This window comes from Pyxicephalus adspersus, chromosome 10 (assembly GCF_032062135.1).
Source record: "Pyxicephalus adspersus chromosome 10, UCB_Pads_2.0, whole genome shotgun sequence".
Taxonomy (NCBI): domain Eukaryota; kingdom Metazoa; phylum Chordata; class Amphibia; order Anura; family Pyxicephalidae; genus Pyxicephalus; species Pyxicephalus adspersus.
Window position 1 is genome coordinate 51306052 of NC_092867.1, and position 14032 is coordinate 51320083.

A 14032-nucleotide genomic window follows, 5' to 3' on the forward strand; every position below is an offset into this window, starting at 1 on the left:
CAACAAAATTTGGGTCGGGTCGTCCCAAATTCGAACGGCCATGTTCGGGTCGAACATTGGGACGACCTGAATTCGAACAACAACACTAATCCACGCTTCATCGGTTCATTTCCCGTCTTGTCCCAGGTCAACCCTGTCACCTACAAATTGAAACTGCCTTCATCTCTTAAGATCCATAACGCATTCCATGTTTCTCTGCTCAAGCCAGTTGTCCCTAACAGATTCTTTAAGAAATACATCCCTATTGGCCCTGTTTCTGCTGCCTCAGAAGAAGTATTTGAAGTTAAACAAATCTTGGATTCCAGGCTTGTCTACAATACCTGATTCATTGGAAGGGCTATGGTCCAGAGGAACATTACTGGTCCCTCTAAAAAACCTCCATGCCTTACTCAGGGAATTCCATGCCAGGTTTCCTGACAAACCCCCAAGAATTTGGGGTAGCGGGGGCCCTAAGAAGGGAGGTACTGTCACAGATCCCCGCAGGTCTAGGTCATCTGTGTCTCCATCTGGCTCACCTCCCTTTGAGTCCCCTGCTGCCAGCACCATCTCTGCCTCTGGATCCAACTCTGCACAATTCCTGGTCCAGGTCAGGGGATTCTTTGTCAGCTGCTCCCTTTGCTTTAGAGAACCAGAGTATTCCACAGACACTCTCCATCTGCTGTCAGGCATCTGAATAACACCTGAGACTATCCCATCACCAGCACTCCCTCTGCTGGTGGGATTGGTGCTAAGGCTCACATGACTTACACCTATCACCTGACATCCCCTTTTTAAGGAAGTGACCTGGCAACAGGAAGTTGCCTGGACAAAGGAGTTGCTTGTGGTTTTATGCCTTTAGTTCCTGCGTACTGTTCCAGTGTTATCCTTGTATCCTTGTTTGTTTCCTGACAACTCTTGTTTGCTGCCTGTCCTGACCTTTTGCCTTTTTCCTGACTACCCTTTGTTTGCTGCCTGCCCTGACCTTTGGCTTCTTTGACTACTCTTTTGGATTTCCCTCTGGCACTATGTTTTGGTTCCTGCTTGTTAACAGTCACCTGCCTCAGTGGGCATGGGGGCCGCAACCTGGCAGCATCTTGCCCCACAACAACCTTACCTCTAGAGGCTCTGGAGAAGTTCAAGCTACTGCTTAGACCCTGTGCCTTGTGCTTGTCTCTACCCACTGGGTAGGTGACACAGTGGGTCCATCACTTGGCCTTGTGGAGCTGTGACAGAAGCTTTCTTACAGATCTTTTAAAGTTAATACTGAAACAGATTCATAGTTCTTAAAAGAACCATCCAAATTTCCCCTTTGTGCTTCACCCTGGTAGGAAATTGGGCATAAAGCTTTCAAAAGCTGTACTTTTTATGGGATTAATTATTACTGGTGCCGCATAAGATCAAATCTATCATGTCATGATACTATGAAGCTATTCTGTGTTCTGTTACTAATACTGTTTTGTCATCATCTCAGTGCAAGGTCAGACATTTAGTAGGCGAGTCTAGCAGGCTGTTGTTCTTCCGTGGGCTTGTAAGTGCTCGTAGACAAGGGTAAATTAAAGTAAGACTCTCCAGTAACTGTATTTTCAGCAGCCTTCCAGGAAAGCACAGCTTCCCACCCATTGTTATTCTATATTTGTTCAGGGACCATTTGGCAGTAATGCCCTTTGGGTATACCTGCTAAATGTAGCTTGCTTTTCCTAGCTTTGGTGGTTAAAGTCATGCTCATTAATATAATGGAAGACTTTTGGTTATCAGTAGGCCTTACTATCATTTTTATGTATTATTATTTTTATTATTACTATCATCCACCTACCCCCCTTGGTGGTCGTAGGAAGGCTGTAATAATAAAATACTAAATGTTCGGAGATGCTCATCTGTCCAGTGACTCTGTGCTATGTGCCTTTGCAGTTTGAAACACTGTTTATTCTGTCCAACAATGTCATGCAGCCAGGTGTATTTTTGGCATCTCCAGACCCTGTTATCCAGTTGGCACAGCGCGTGGCTGCTCAGAAGCTTCAAAAGCAGAAACTGGATCCTGCTGTGACAATCTCTCCTGTGGAACTCAAGATTCCTTTTCCAGGAAAATTTTCAGGCGAACGCCAAAAATTTGCAAATTATATGAATGCATACAAGCTATATTTTCAGCTGCGGCCACTCTCATCTGGCACAGACACCCACCTAGGCAGACAGGTATTTCCAATAAAATCTAATGTTGTCCTTTTACCAGTTGAAATTGCCTGGAATTCTTCTACTAAGCATTGCCAGTAATTTTTTGGGTATATCTCTGGACCGCTGTCTTGGAATTCCAGTTGTTAACTTGCCTGAACCTATATGTGTATTGGCTATTGATGATTCAACTTTACAGCAGGAAAAAAACAACTTCTAGATCTCCTGAGGTTTTGGCTAAGGTGGGTGCTGCCCACTCAGAAAAGTTAACATTTTTTTCTGCTGAACATTCCTTCAACCCAGGTAATTTTAGGTCTGCCATGATTGCGAAAGCATAACCCTGCAATTGATTGAGAATCTGGACAGATTGTCCGATAGAGGGATGCATGTGTTGGGAAGTGCTTAGCTAACTCATTGCCTCTCTGTGTTGCCAGTTTCAGTGAGGGTGTTAAAGTAGATGCCCCCCTCTTAGCTTCCCTAAAGTTAGACCTTGTTCCAATCTGATTTTCTCTATTAAAACCCCATGCATAGCTCCAGCTAAAACCCTCCAGCCACTGCCCACTCCTGACAAATCCTGGTCTTGAGTTTTGCAAAATTTAAAGAAGGCTTCCGGGCATCAAACAGGGAAGGCAAAGTGGTAATACTGAAAAATTTTGGGTGGAGGGTCCGAAGGCCCCTCCTCGGGAGGTGGGTAATGTTAGGAGATGCTCATCTGTCTGTAGACTCTGTGTTGTGCGCCATCACAGTATGAAACACTGTTTATTCTGTCCAACGATGTTATTTGCAGCAGCCAGGAAAACTAAGATAGCAGCAGCCCCTGCTTCCCTTTAGCCATGCAGCCTGATGTATTCTTGGCATCTCCAGCACCACTCTGTGAGGCTGTGCACAGATGAAGGGGATTTCAGAGGCAATAAGCTCCTGACTCATTCCTGCACTGCCATTGGCTGCTGGGACTTAATAGCCTCTCTGTTAGCGTCTAGCTGGGCTAATCTGTCTAGCGTCTAGCTGGGCTAATCTGTGCTGGAGATTTATCGTCTGATTTACTGTTGCTGACCTTGCCTGTTTCTGTTCTGCCAGTTAATGCAGCCTGGACCGACCTTTGCCTGTGACTCTGACTCTGCTTGTGTTTTGTCCTTGGTAACTTTGTTTGGTGTACAGATTTTCTGTGTATGACCTCTGCTCTGTATTGTGTCCCTGTTGGAATATTGGTACTGCTTTATCTGTTGGCTCCTGGCTTGCTGCCAGCCCATTCCCAGACACCAACCCTTGCGCAGTAAGTCCTGGGGGCAACCGAGTGCTGGGAGACGCAACTAGTCACCTGAGGCTGAACAGGGGCTTACTAAGGGTGAAGAGTGCGGTGTTAGATTGGGGGACTGGTGCTGGGGCTTACATGGCAAGCAAGTGAAAGTGATAAAAAGCACTGTCAGCAAAAAATACTTTAATTGAAAGGCAAGGTTTGTCGACTAACGCAAAATATACATTATATACCAGCTATCCCCCCCCCCCCCCCCCCCCCCCCCCCCCCCCCACACACACACAAAATTCTTTTTTTTAATGCAGAATTAGAGATGAACAAATCATAAAAATGGAAAACCCATTGATACTGATTTTGCACCAAAACAGTCAAAAATTAGAACACTTTTTTTGGGGGAAAAACTATTTGTGATTGATCAGTAATTGAAATGGTAGCATTTAGCTGCCAATATAAACTGGCATTTTTTGTGCTGTACAAAAATAGCCCCTTTCTTTTAATTTGAAGTAAAAAGAAAAAAATGGATTCAGGCCATATTATTAAAACTGGCTAAATATACCACCAAAAATAGGCATTTAAAATGAAACTTCTGACTTAAACTTTGATTTTGGGTCTGTTCTGACCAAACTCGGTTTACAATTCTGAGCATTTTAATACTGCTATTTTTCTAGACAAGACTTGGGAACCATGTGAAAGTGATGAGAACAGTGGTAGTGATAGAAAGGTACTCTGTAGAACCAGAAAAGTTTTTGGAAGACAGGGTCTCTCATATAGTTTTCAGGTCTCTTCCTTTTAAATCTGCAGATACCACTGATTCTCGTGCAGCCTTCAAGTGAGAGTTCGAATTCTGCAGGTTGAATTCATTAGATGTACTCTTGTGTGGGCATATTTTATGATTTGCTAATCATGTATCTTTTGTTGTGTGGGACATATGTAAACTATGCCATAGGATGAACAGGCAGATGTTATTTAACATCCCCTTCAATCGGCACATGAAAATTAGTCAATTGCCTAATAGAGCAAAACACTGTGCCAAGAAATTCCTACCTCAACCTTCTTCTCCTCCAGCCAGATCTCACAGGGGTAAAAACTAAAATGCTGGTGCTTCTATTTCTGCTTCTGTTATTAGGTTTACTCGTGAGGGCCAGTCATCATCCAGGCAGGAGTTTTGTACGACAGATGTACATGGAGGGCCATCTTCATTTCTCTTTCTCAACTCTCATTTTGATCCTGTAGTCAGCAGTCCTACATTGGAGAATGCTTGGTCAGGAAACGGAAGTACACTCTTACCAATCCACTGGCATGGCAGCTTAATAGTCTCCTGACCAGCTATTGGTAGTACAATTATTGCCATAAAAGTTGGTGGAAGACTTTTTTTTAGGAACTTATCAAGCATACTTTATCCCTATAAAAGCTATCAAGCCAAAATTTTCTTTCAAACCAAATTGTACCTGCACTTTATGAATATGTAGCCTATAATGCGCCAACTTCCCTGAAAATTGAAGTAATTGTTCTTCATGGTCATGTCTTTTGTGGCATTACACATCGCTCAGGAGAGGTAAGGAGAATGAGCTCTATGGTTGGCTCCTCTATTTACTTTTTCTTCTTCCTCTTCACAGGATTTCCAGTACAGAGAAGCTGTTCCAACCCCAAAATATAGCATGTGCAAGTCTAGGCACTGACATGCAACCCTCTGTCTAGTCAGTCTAGGTGAGAGAAGTCACATTGTGAGCAAATTGCTCAATTTCTGCCATGCAAAAACACATTTCACAGGCATATTAAATATGGGGCAGCCCTGCTCTGGAGCATATATATGTACACTCTGCTTTGGGCATGTGCTGAAGATGGCGATGAACGAATTTCTGAAGAGTTATCCTAACTTGCAAGATGTCCTGACCATGGCCAGAAAGGTCTGCACCCACTTCCACAGATCCTACACTACAAAAATGCACTTTTAACCTTGCAGAAAACAGATTGTTCTCCCATTTCACAAAATGGCTCATGACTTGTCCCCCTGCTCAAATTCAACATTACATACTCTGAACTGCCTGCATGAAAAAAGTAATTTACTGTTTGATGCAGCACAGAGCATGGCCAGGGATATTGGGTTTCTATGACCCAGGGCAGTGGCAGCTTATTAGGAACACAGGTATCATTAATGTCTCATTTTCATTTTAGCAGTCATGTTGAATTTTATGTTGCATTAGGAACAGGAGGAAGACTTCTATCCTGTGTATCATAACCGTGGAGGTATTAGTGGGTAGTGTGACATTTATGGGGAGTGTTCACTGCAGCAGGAGGTAGAGGAAGGTGGACTAGAAGATGAGGTTGGAGAAGCAGCAATAACTACTCGAGGAGGAATTGTCAATATGAGGCTTGGAGATGACACAAAGCGTCAGTCCAGTAGACCTTTAGGGGCTTACACTAGGGATAAGGAGGAGGATGAAAACATGCAGTGTGGAGGAAGTAGATGCAGCAAATATATATTATGAATATTTCAAACTTTTTAAAAGAGGGGCAAAATTCTGCTGTTATAAACACCCATTTTGCAACCACTTCAAAATATCCTTTTCCTGGAAGGTACATCAGTATCTCATCTCACCAGCAGGCGTCTCACTACATCTGCCAGACCCAGCAGCACCATGAGCAGGGCCAACTTCAGCTGCTTGGACATGATAGCCATTTTTTCCAGCTTCACCGGCAACATGTAGAATGAGTGTAGAAAATTAGAATATCAGACAGAGCAGATTATCCTACCTGGTATATTGATCACTAAAAATTATATTTATAAACATGTTTTTAACAAATTCCATCTCAGAATCTTAAAATCCATTAGCACTTCTCAACCAGTCTAACCGGAAGGAGGAGGGTTTTCTTTTTTGTTTTTCTTTGTGTACTTTTATTATCTAATTTTTTTTAGGAATCCTCTAAAAAAAATACTTTGGACCTATCCATCCTATCCAGAGGAGAAATTGATCCATGTACTTTACCAAGAAATAGCAGAAAATTATATTGACTTGGTACAATAAAATATTTACAATTATCACAATAGTAAAAATTTTATTACACTATACTGTAAAATATCACTTTTACTTGGCCTATAAGACAGTCTGCATTTTCAACCTCCTCAAGGTGAGCACCCAGGCCCATCCCTGGCTTGGTGGAAGAACAATCTATTCAATGGTATGTAAAAACATCTCCTCTCCTTGAGGAGAAGCTGGAGAACACCAATATGCTGAACACCGAACATTGACACTACCCCATCCAAAATGCTGCCATGAGGATGCAGGTTGGTACCAATGTGAAGCAGGACTTTTACTATCTGCCTCTGCTAGTGAAACAGTTTTTAGTACAATTTAACATATATATCTCTGGAGCTGACCACAGATGTTGGAAATGCGGATTGTCCTTTGGGCCAATGTGAGTTCAATTTCCTTGTCTTCTTGTGAGTGGAATATTCATTTTACCTTATACAAATGTGAACACTTTATTGAACTTGGCCCATGAACTTTCAGCCTTCATTACTAAGGATGTACACAAAAGGCTTTTATACAACAGGTTATAGAGACATATATGTAATACTGAGCAAAAAGGTTCTCTAACTTGACCGAATTAGAATACAAAATGAAAATATCCAAAACTATTTTTACATTTTTTTTTAATTCATGGAGCTTAAAAAAATCTTGTACAAAACCACTACAGATTCTAATAATGTATTTTATTACTGTTTTTGTGAAACTTCTTGCAGTGCAAGAGGGATCATTGTAAGGGTTCGATTGATTTTGGTAAATGTATGCTGCTGATAAGGAGTTTTGGATAGAACTCTTTTGCATAAAATTTACTTACAAAGACCATGACCATTCTTTTCTTTTTTAGAGTAAGCTTTTTTTGTAACCATGGACTCTTCTTTTATTATTTTATTTGATTATTCTGATGAATGAATAAAACTCATTCTCCTGGGGTAGAGACCTATTACCAAACTCCTCTGTAGGGTTCAAAAATGCATTCAGGTAGATCGACTACTCCTTAAATTGGCAGGTGAATAGGTGACTAAGTACATTAAATATGTTTTATCAGGATAAGTGTCTAAGGCTTTTGTCAAACACTCCGGGTAATGTTGGACCAGAAAATCCTTCTTCTGTTTCATATCTTTTAGAACTCATGAAAATAGTATTTTGCAGCTTACCAGAAATTGCAGTGACTGCATTTGTTTTCTTTTTGCAGGCTAATTACATTTTCTACCAAGTACAAAAAATAAGTGCCATATTTGCCAAAATGAAGATGTTCTCTTCCCTCCTGTGCATTAAACTGAAATCTTAAGCAATGTTCACAATTTACTCATTTATCTTAATTGAACTAAAAATCTTCTGAGCCTATATTATGGAGAAGGTGATAAGGTGCAAAATCAGAAGAGTAGCTGAGGGTTACAATACTTTTCCATATATACTGTACCCAAGAACAGAAATTAAGAATATTTATAAACTTAAACCAACCATAGCAATGTCTTACTTTTTATATAGTTGCTATGACTAATTGTTTTATACATAGACTAGAGCTGAAAACATAATGACATTACTAGAATATCTGTTTTCAGCTATTTTCCATATGTCTGTGTCACTGACCTAATGTAATCCAATCAATAATCTTGAAAACCATAAAAAATATCTTATCTGATTTTGTTTTGATTTTTCCCCCTACAATAAATTAGTGCCAACACATTCTTTAAAATATGCTGAGCAACAGCTGTGTCAGTGTAAAATGGAATAGGGAGATGTAAAGAACCAAAAATGGGGCTATTTACATACATACATCCATACCCAACCAACCATAACCAACCATAACCAAGTGGTTCCTTTAATAATATTAGGAAAGCAGTTTAAGTAAAAGCACCATGGTCATTTTTAGATTCATGTAGGTATTATCAAGCAACTTTTGTTTTTTAATAAATATATTAAATCATTTTCGGAGGAACAGACCCTAGAGTCAAGAACAATTACTTTAGGGTAAAAAAGTAACAGACACAAATTTAAATTATATATATATATATATTTTCAGAAAGTGTTTACAGAGTGTAAGGTTATTATGACTGAAAGATATTTTTGCACACCTCAAATACCTATTTCTACACTCACAATAAGTACAAAGACCATTAGTGTAACTTTAAGACCCGTGATAAACCCATTTACACCATTCCCTATATCTTCTCCTTCTATACCCTCATCTGTCCTATCCTCCCACCCCCTGACCCCATTCTCACTTGGCCCAGGCTGACCTCTGTAGAAAGAGGAAGGCTTGGGTGGAAATGATAACCCCGATAGGTTGCCAGTAGGCAAAGGGCTTTGTGAGGTGCAAAACCGCATGTCCCGCTCATCTAAAAATCGCAGGTCCTGCCCCCGAAGAGCAGGAGGAGAAGAGCACGTTACTGGAGAGCTGGAGACACCTGGGGAAGAGCGAAACCAGCCCCAAAGTGATCGACAACTGCAATCACAGTGCCATGGGTTCCCATTTAGGCGCAAGAACTGAAGGGAAGGAAGAGAGCGCAAAGAGTCTCCTGATAGGGAAGGGAGGCTATTGTTGAAAAGAAAGAGAATAGTGAGGCTGCTCAGGCCTGTAAAAGCAGCAGGTGAAATAGTCACTAATCTGTTACTATGAAGTAGGAGACGATCCAGGCTTGAGAGGCCCAGAAAGGTGCCAGCTGGGAGCGACTGTAGAAGGTTTCCATACAGAAATAGCTGTGTAAGGTTTGACAGGTCACCAAAAAGGCCATCCTAGGAAAGAAGAAAAAGAATGGTCAATTACTGTGATCATGATCATTCTTAATTAAAAAAATGATAACTTCCGTTCACATATAATAGTAAAAATAAGTTTTCATGTCAGAATATACAAATTATACTAAAGCCACACCTTCTAATACATTTATTCCTGCCCACTGTAACAAGGGGGAAGTATTTGTGGGACTATAAGTGCCAGGAAGGGTTAAAGAATGACACAGAAAACTCAGGCACTGCTTAATAAAAGTTAAAATGTATTTTTATTGGATGCGTACAATGATCCAAAACAGCAACAGTTCCAGCAGCAAGATCACACAACTTGGTTTACCCCAGGGAGGGCCCATTTTCATATCATCCAACTGGGAAAATTCAGGCAGGGAAAAGCTGGCATTTCTTTATGCGTATCCAGAAAATGTCAGCGTCAGCACTGAATTCTATGATATCTTAATAATCATACAACGTGAACTCAACCAAGCAACTCGTTACATGACCATTGCTAGCTCTTTTTGACCAAACCTCCTTGTTACATTAATATGTGAAAAAACTTGCAATTGTTAGTATGAGATTATATTTTGTATATTTATAATTTTTGTATATTACCAGTTGCTTTTTTTCTCATGACCCATCAGGGCATACCAGCTATAACTTTATTTTTTTCAGGTCACTCCCACCCCAACAAGTAGGAGGACAAAAGATGTTCACAAGGGCACAGACTAGACAGTTTACACAAATCCATCCACAACACATGTATTCAGTATTCCATGTTTTTGTATTTGGCTTGCTAAAAAGATTAACTCTTAGGTGGCTCTCTAGTGGAATAATCAGAAAGCCTTGCTATTCCAGCTACACCCACTCTATTCAAAACACAACTCTCAAGACAACTGTTGCCTGACACTGCATATCACTTTTCTATGTGTATGTTGTCCTAATGAGGGTGGTGCCTAATTTTACCAGGTGATTCACCCAGGCATGTGTGTCTGCCTATGTTTTTCCTTTCACAGTCCACACCTATATTTGAGGACAGTACTTTGAATTCTTAAGAAGTAGACAAATTATGAAGACTGGCTTTCAAGGAATTTTTCTTTTTCAAGACAATTCTGTATAGTTTGGTATTGCAGTAACAGAGTTACTAGAGTTGGTGTCCACTCATTGGAAGCAATTTTATTCCAAGCCCACTGCAAAATATATAGTTGGGGAGGATGATTCATCAAGCCAAATCGGAAGCTCGCTCACGCTCGTGAACTAAAAACCTATATTTCAAGCAATTTTCCTGGCGCGAGAATAAGCGGCCGTATTCACCTGGGATTTATCAACTAAAATGCTCGCTCACTCCAAGACACGTATCTCTGGGAGTTCGACACTGGCGAGTTTGCATTAAAAGTCACTATTCCCCTAAAAAATCACTTATTCTAATGGCACACATCTTTCACTTAGACCTGAATAAAAATGTTTGGGCTGTTCAAATGTTTTAAACATTTATATTAAGTGAGAAATAAACCTTTTTTAAATGACCTAATATTTCCAGGTTCAGAAAGAGTTAACTGATTTCAGCTTTCTTATTTAAGCGCATATCTAAACGCATACGATGTCGGACATCGTATGCAAATTATTTATATATATATCTATATATATATAGATATATATATAATTATTATAAAAACAGGTATAAATATCTATGATAAAAAAATACATTTTAATATAGTCTAAAAACCTGAAAAGAGATATATATTTATACATATATATGTATTTCAAATGTTTATACTATATTTCTATGTATTTATATATAATTTATATGTATGTTTGAAAAATCCTCCTCTACTGTTTTTGGTTTTTCTTGAATAGCTGTTTACTGGTGTACAAATCTAAGGAATCAGATCAATAAATGATTATTGAATGTCAAACTGGAAAAAAAACAAACAGCCAAATTTCATGGACTACGCACGCTCAATTGCATGTTAATTTTTAGCATGCGCATAATGATGAGCATATATATGGGTGTTGTCTAACTTGCTTTTTTCCTTTGTCTTATTTTTTTCCCCTTTTTGTGTTCTTACATTTTTTAGTTTGCTTACTTTTTAGCACAATAGATGGTTTTGTTTTTTCAACTTTGAATGTTTTAATGTCTATTTTGCAATTAGGACTTCAATGTTAATGCTATTGTAATGCGCCTGGGCACACAAACCACTACCGACTCCAGATATCCTTGAATAAGGTTTATTCAGAATGGTACAGCACAGCAAGGGTTAAGTCCAATCAAGCAAGGTACAGAAGGATAAGGCAAAAGCAGGTCAGTAACAATCCGAGGTCAGGGCAGGCAGCAGGCAGAATGGTCAATAACAATCCGAGGTCAGGGCTGGCAGAGTTCAATCAGAGTTAGGTTCAGACCGGGTCACTGAGGAGATGACAAGCAGAAGTTTTAAACACACAAAGACACACCCAAGCACACTGTGGTAACAGAGGCTATAGCGGGCAATGGGGTGATGGACAGGCTCTCCTTAAATAGCCAGGATGACCAATCACCTTGCGCCACCTGGCACTGTCTGATGGGAGACTGAGTAAATCCCCTGCAGCTGATTGGCCGCAGGGAATTCAAACTAACTATGTCCCGCCCTGGGGCGAAGCAGCCGAGTGCCACGCCCTCGGGGGGTACAAGAGGGACGCATGGTAACATGCGCACCTCTTCCCACAGTACCCCTAGGACGTGCACTACTTTGCACTTGCACAGTGCTGGGAGCAGGAACCACATTCAAAGGGATGCAAGGGCTGCTGCCTGGCTGATCAGTAATTAGTCCAGGGCGGATCCCTCCGCCTGCAGAGACAGACAAGCTGTGAGCAGAGGAGCAGCCTTGGTTATGCTGCTTGCTACTGAGGGGTCTCCCTCTGTGGCTGGGAACCCCAGGGACACCGCAGGCTCGCAGGGCGGGTAAGTTCCTTACAGCTATGTTATTGTGTTTATGTTTTGTGTTTCATTTCAATAATGTCTTTATTACCACCTTTAAGTGTTTGTCCTGCAAAAAAAATTCTAATCTAGTTTTCTACCCTTATTAGGTCAAAATTGCATATTGGTTTGGTAAGTATTTTTGGAATGCAATATTTGCAATATTTGGCCATTTTTGAACTAATTTGGCTTGAAATGGAAGTGTGGATTTACATGTGTGTGTGTGTGTGTGTGTGTGTATTTTTTTTTTTATTTTGTAAATTTAATGGTGTCTGTGTGTTCTATAGATTTTAATGTGAACATTTAGCAAATGTGTTTATTTTGAATAAAGTTTTTTTGAAAAAAATTGTCATTTATTTTTTGGGGGGGTTGTTTTATGTGATCTCCTTTACAATATCCCAGAACCTTCAATTATGCCTGTTTTTAAGCAGTTCGCTTCTATGATTTGTTTGACTGGCTAAGTCTACCAAATACATGGGTGACTGTGTTACTAACCCAACTATTTATTTGAACTGCAGATAACTGAACCAGTGTACCTGACAACCTACTCTGTGAATTATAGGTTCTAATATGCCCACCAGGGACACAGTGCCTCGGGTCTGAAGTTGAATGAATTTAATGACGTATAAGATTGTGATGTTGATTTGGAATAGGAAAGATACTATATTAATATATAAGTGGGGATTGACCATATCCCACCTAACATCCAAACACTACAATTCAGAAAGTAATTTTGAAGGCATGGCTGAAGTATTTAGAAAGATCATTTTCACTTATCTTTACGTGGGTACCTCTCCCACTCTGCCAAATCTCAGCACTGTGTACTGTGCACAATTGTTTTCCCCTGCAACCCTCATCTGATTGTATATGGTACGTCTCCCATTGTAGATGAATTTATTGCACCAACTTTAATCTCCTCAGATTTATCTGTTCACTATCCCTTAGTTCCAGCTGATTGCACATTGATATTTATTGCCCTGCCAACCCCTCCCCTCCCCAGGTTCAACTGATATCCCAAATTCCTTGTTACTCTGATCAGTCCATCCATAATCAGAGCCCAAAGCACTTCTATTTAAACAACAGGCAAGGTCACGTTGGGACCCTGGTCACGTGCCCAAATCTCAAGTGCCCAAATTATAAGTGCAATGGGAATTAATCCAGGGAATGGACACATGAATTGGAACAGATTTGGACATAAAATTATACTCTGCAACTTCTATCTCCTGCCTTTGGACTGATTTATCCATCTGGAGTCCAACACATTCTCTGCTGCTGCTACCATTCTAAACTGGTATTTCATCTAACCATCTCTTTGACTGAATCATCATCCTTCACTCCTGGAACTCGGCAAGTTTACAAGCCTCACTTGAACCCATATTATTGACATGTCACCCAACCCTGGTCCCCCACACAGCCTCCACTTTCCATATACTATCAGCAGGTCACTCCCTTCTCCTAACCTCATCCCCATTCACCCTACCCATAAGTCCTTACCCCCCTCTCTCTGGCAGTCCATGGCATGCCAGATCTGTTGGCAACAAATTAACCTCCATACACTACCTTCTCCTTTCTAAGTCTCTGAACTTTCTTGCTCTCACTGAAACTTGGATTTCCTCCTCTGACTCTGCCTCTGCTGCTGCTCTCTCCTATGGAGGCCTGCACTTTACACATACCCCCAGACCTGTTGACCACAACCTTTTCTCAAACTGCCTTGCATCCCTAACCCCCTCCCACTCCAAAATCACCTCCCCAGATGATGCTGCCACCATGTTAAACCACTCTCTTTCCCTGGATTTGGATAATGTTGCTCCTGCCACCTTCCGCTACCCCTGCGCTGCAAACCCCCGACCCTGACACAACAATCACACCAAACAGCTACAAAAGTCTGTTCGTGCAGCTGAGCGCAAATGGAGGAAATCTGGCCTC

General features: G+C 40.7%; 1 protein-coding gene across 2 annotated transcripts in view; it reads right to left on the reverse strand.

Moving 5' to 3' along the window:
• Positions 1-8422: 8422 nt before the first annotated feature.
• The window catches only part of RTN4RL2 (reticulon 4 receptor like 2), a 74062-nt gene continuing 68452 nt past the window's right edge, over positions 8423-14032 (reverse strand). For both annotated transcript variants that reach the window (XM_072424327.1, XM_072424326.1), the window contains exon 3: positions 8423-9165. In XM_072424327.1, the coding sequence (XP_072280428.1) occupies positions 8506-9165 (660 nt within the window). In that variant the 3' untranslated portion in view covers positions 8423-8505. The remainder of the gene's footprint in view (positions 9166-14032) is intronic.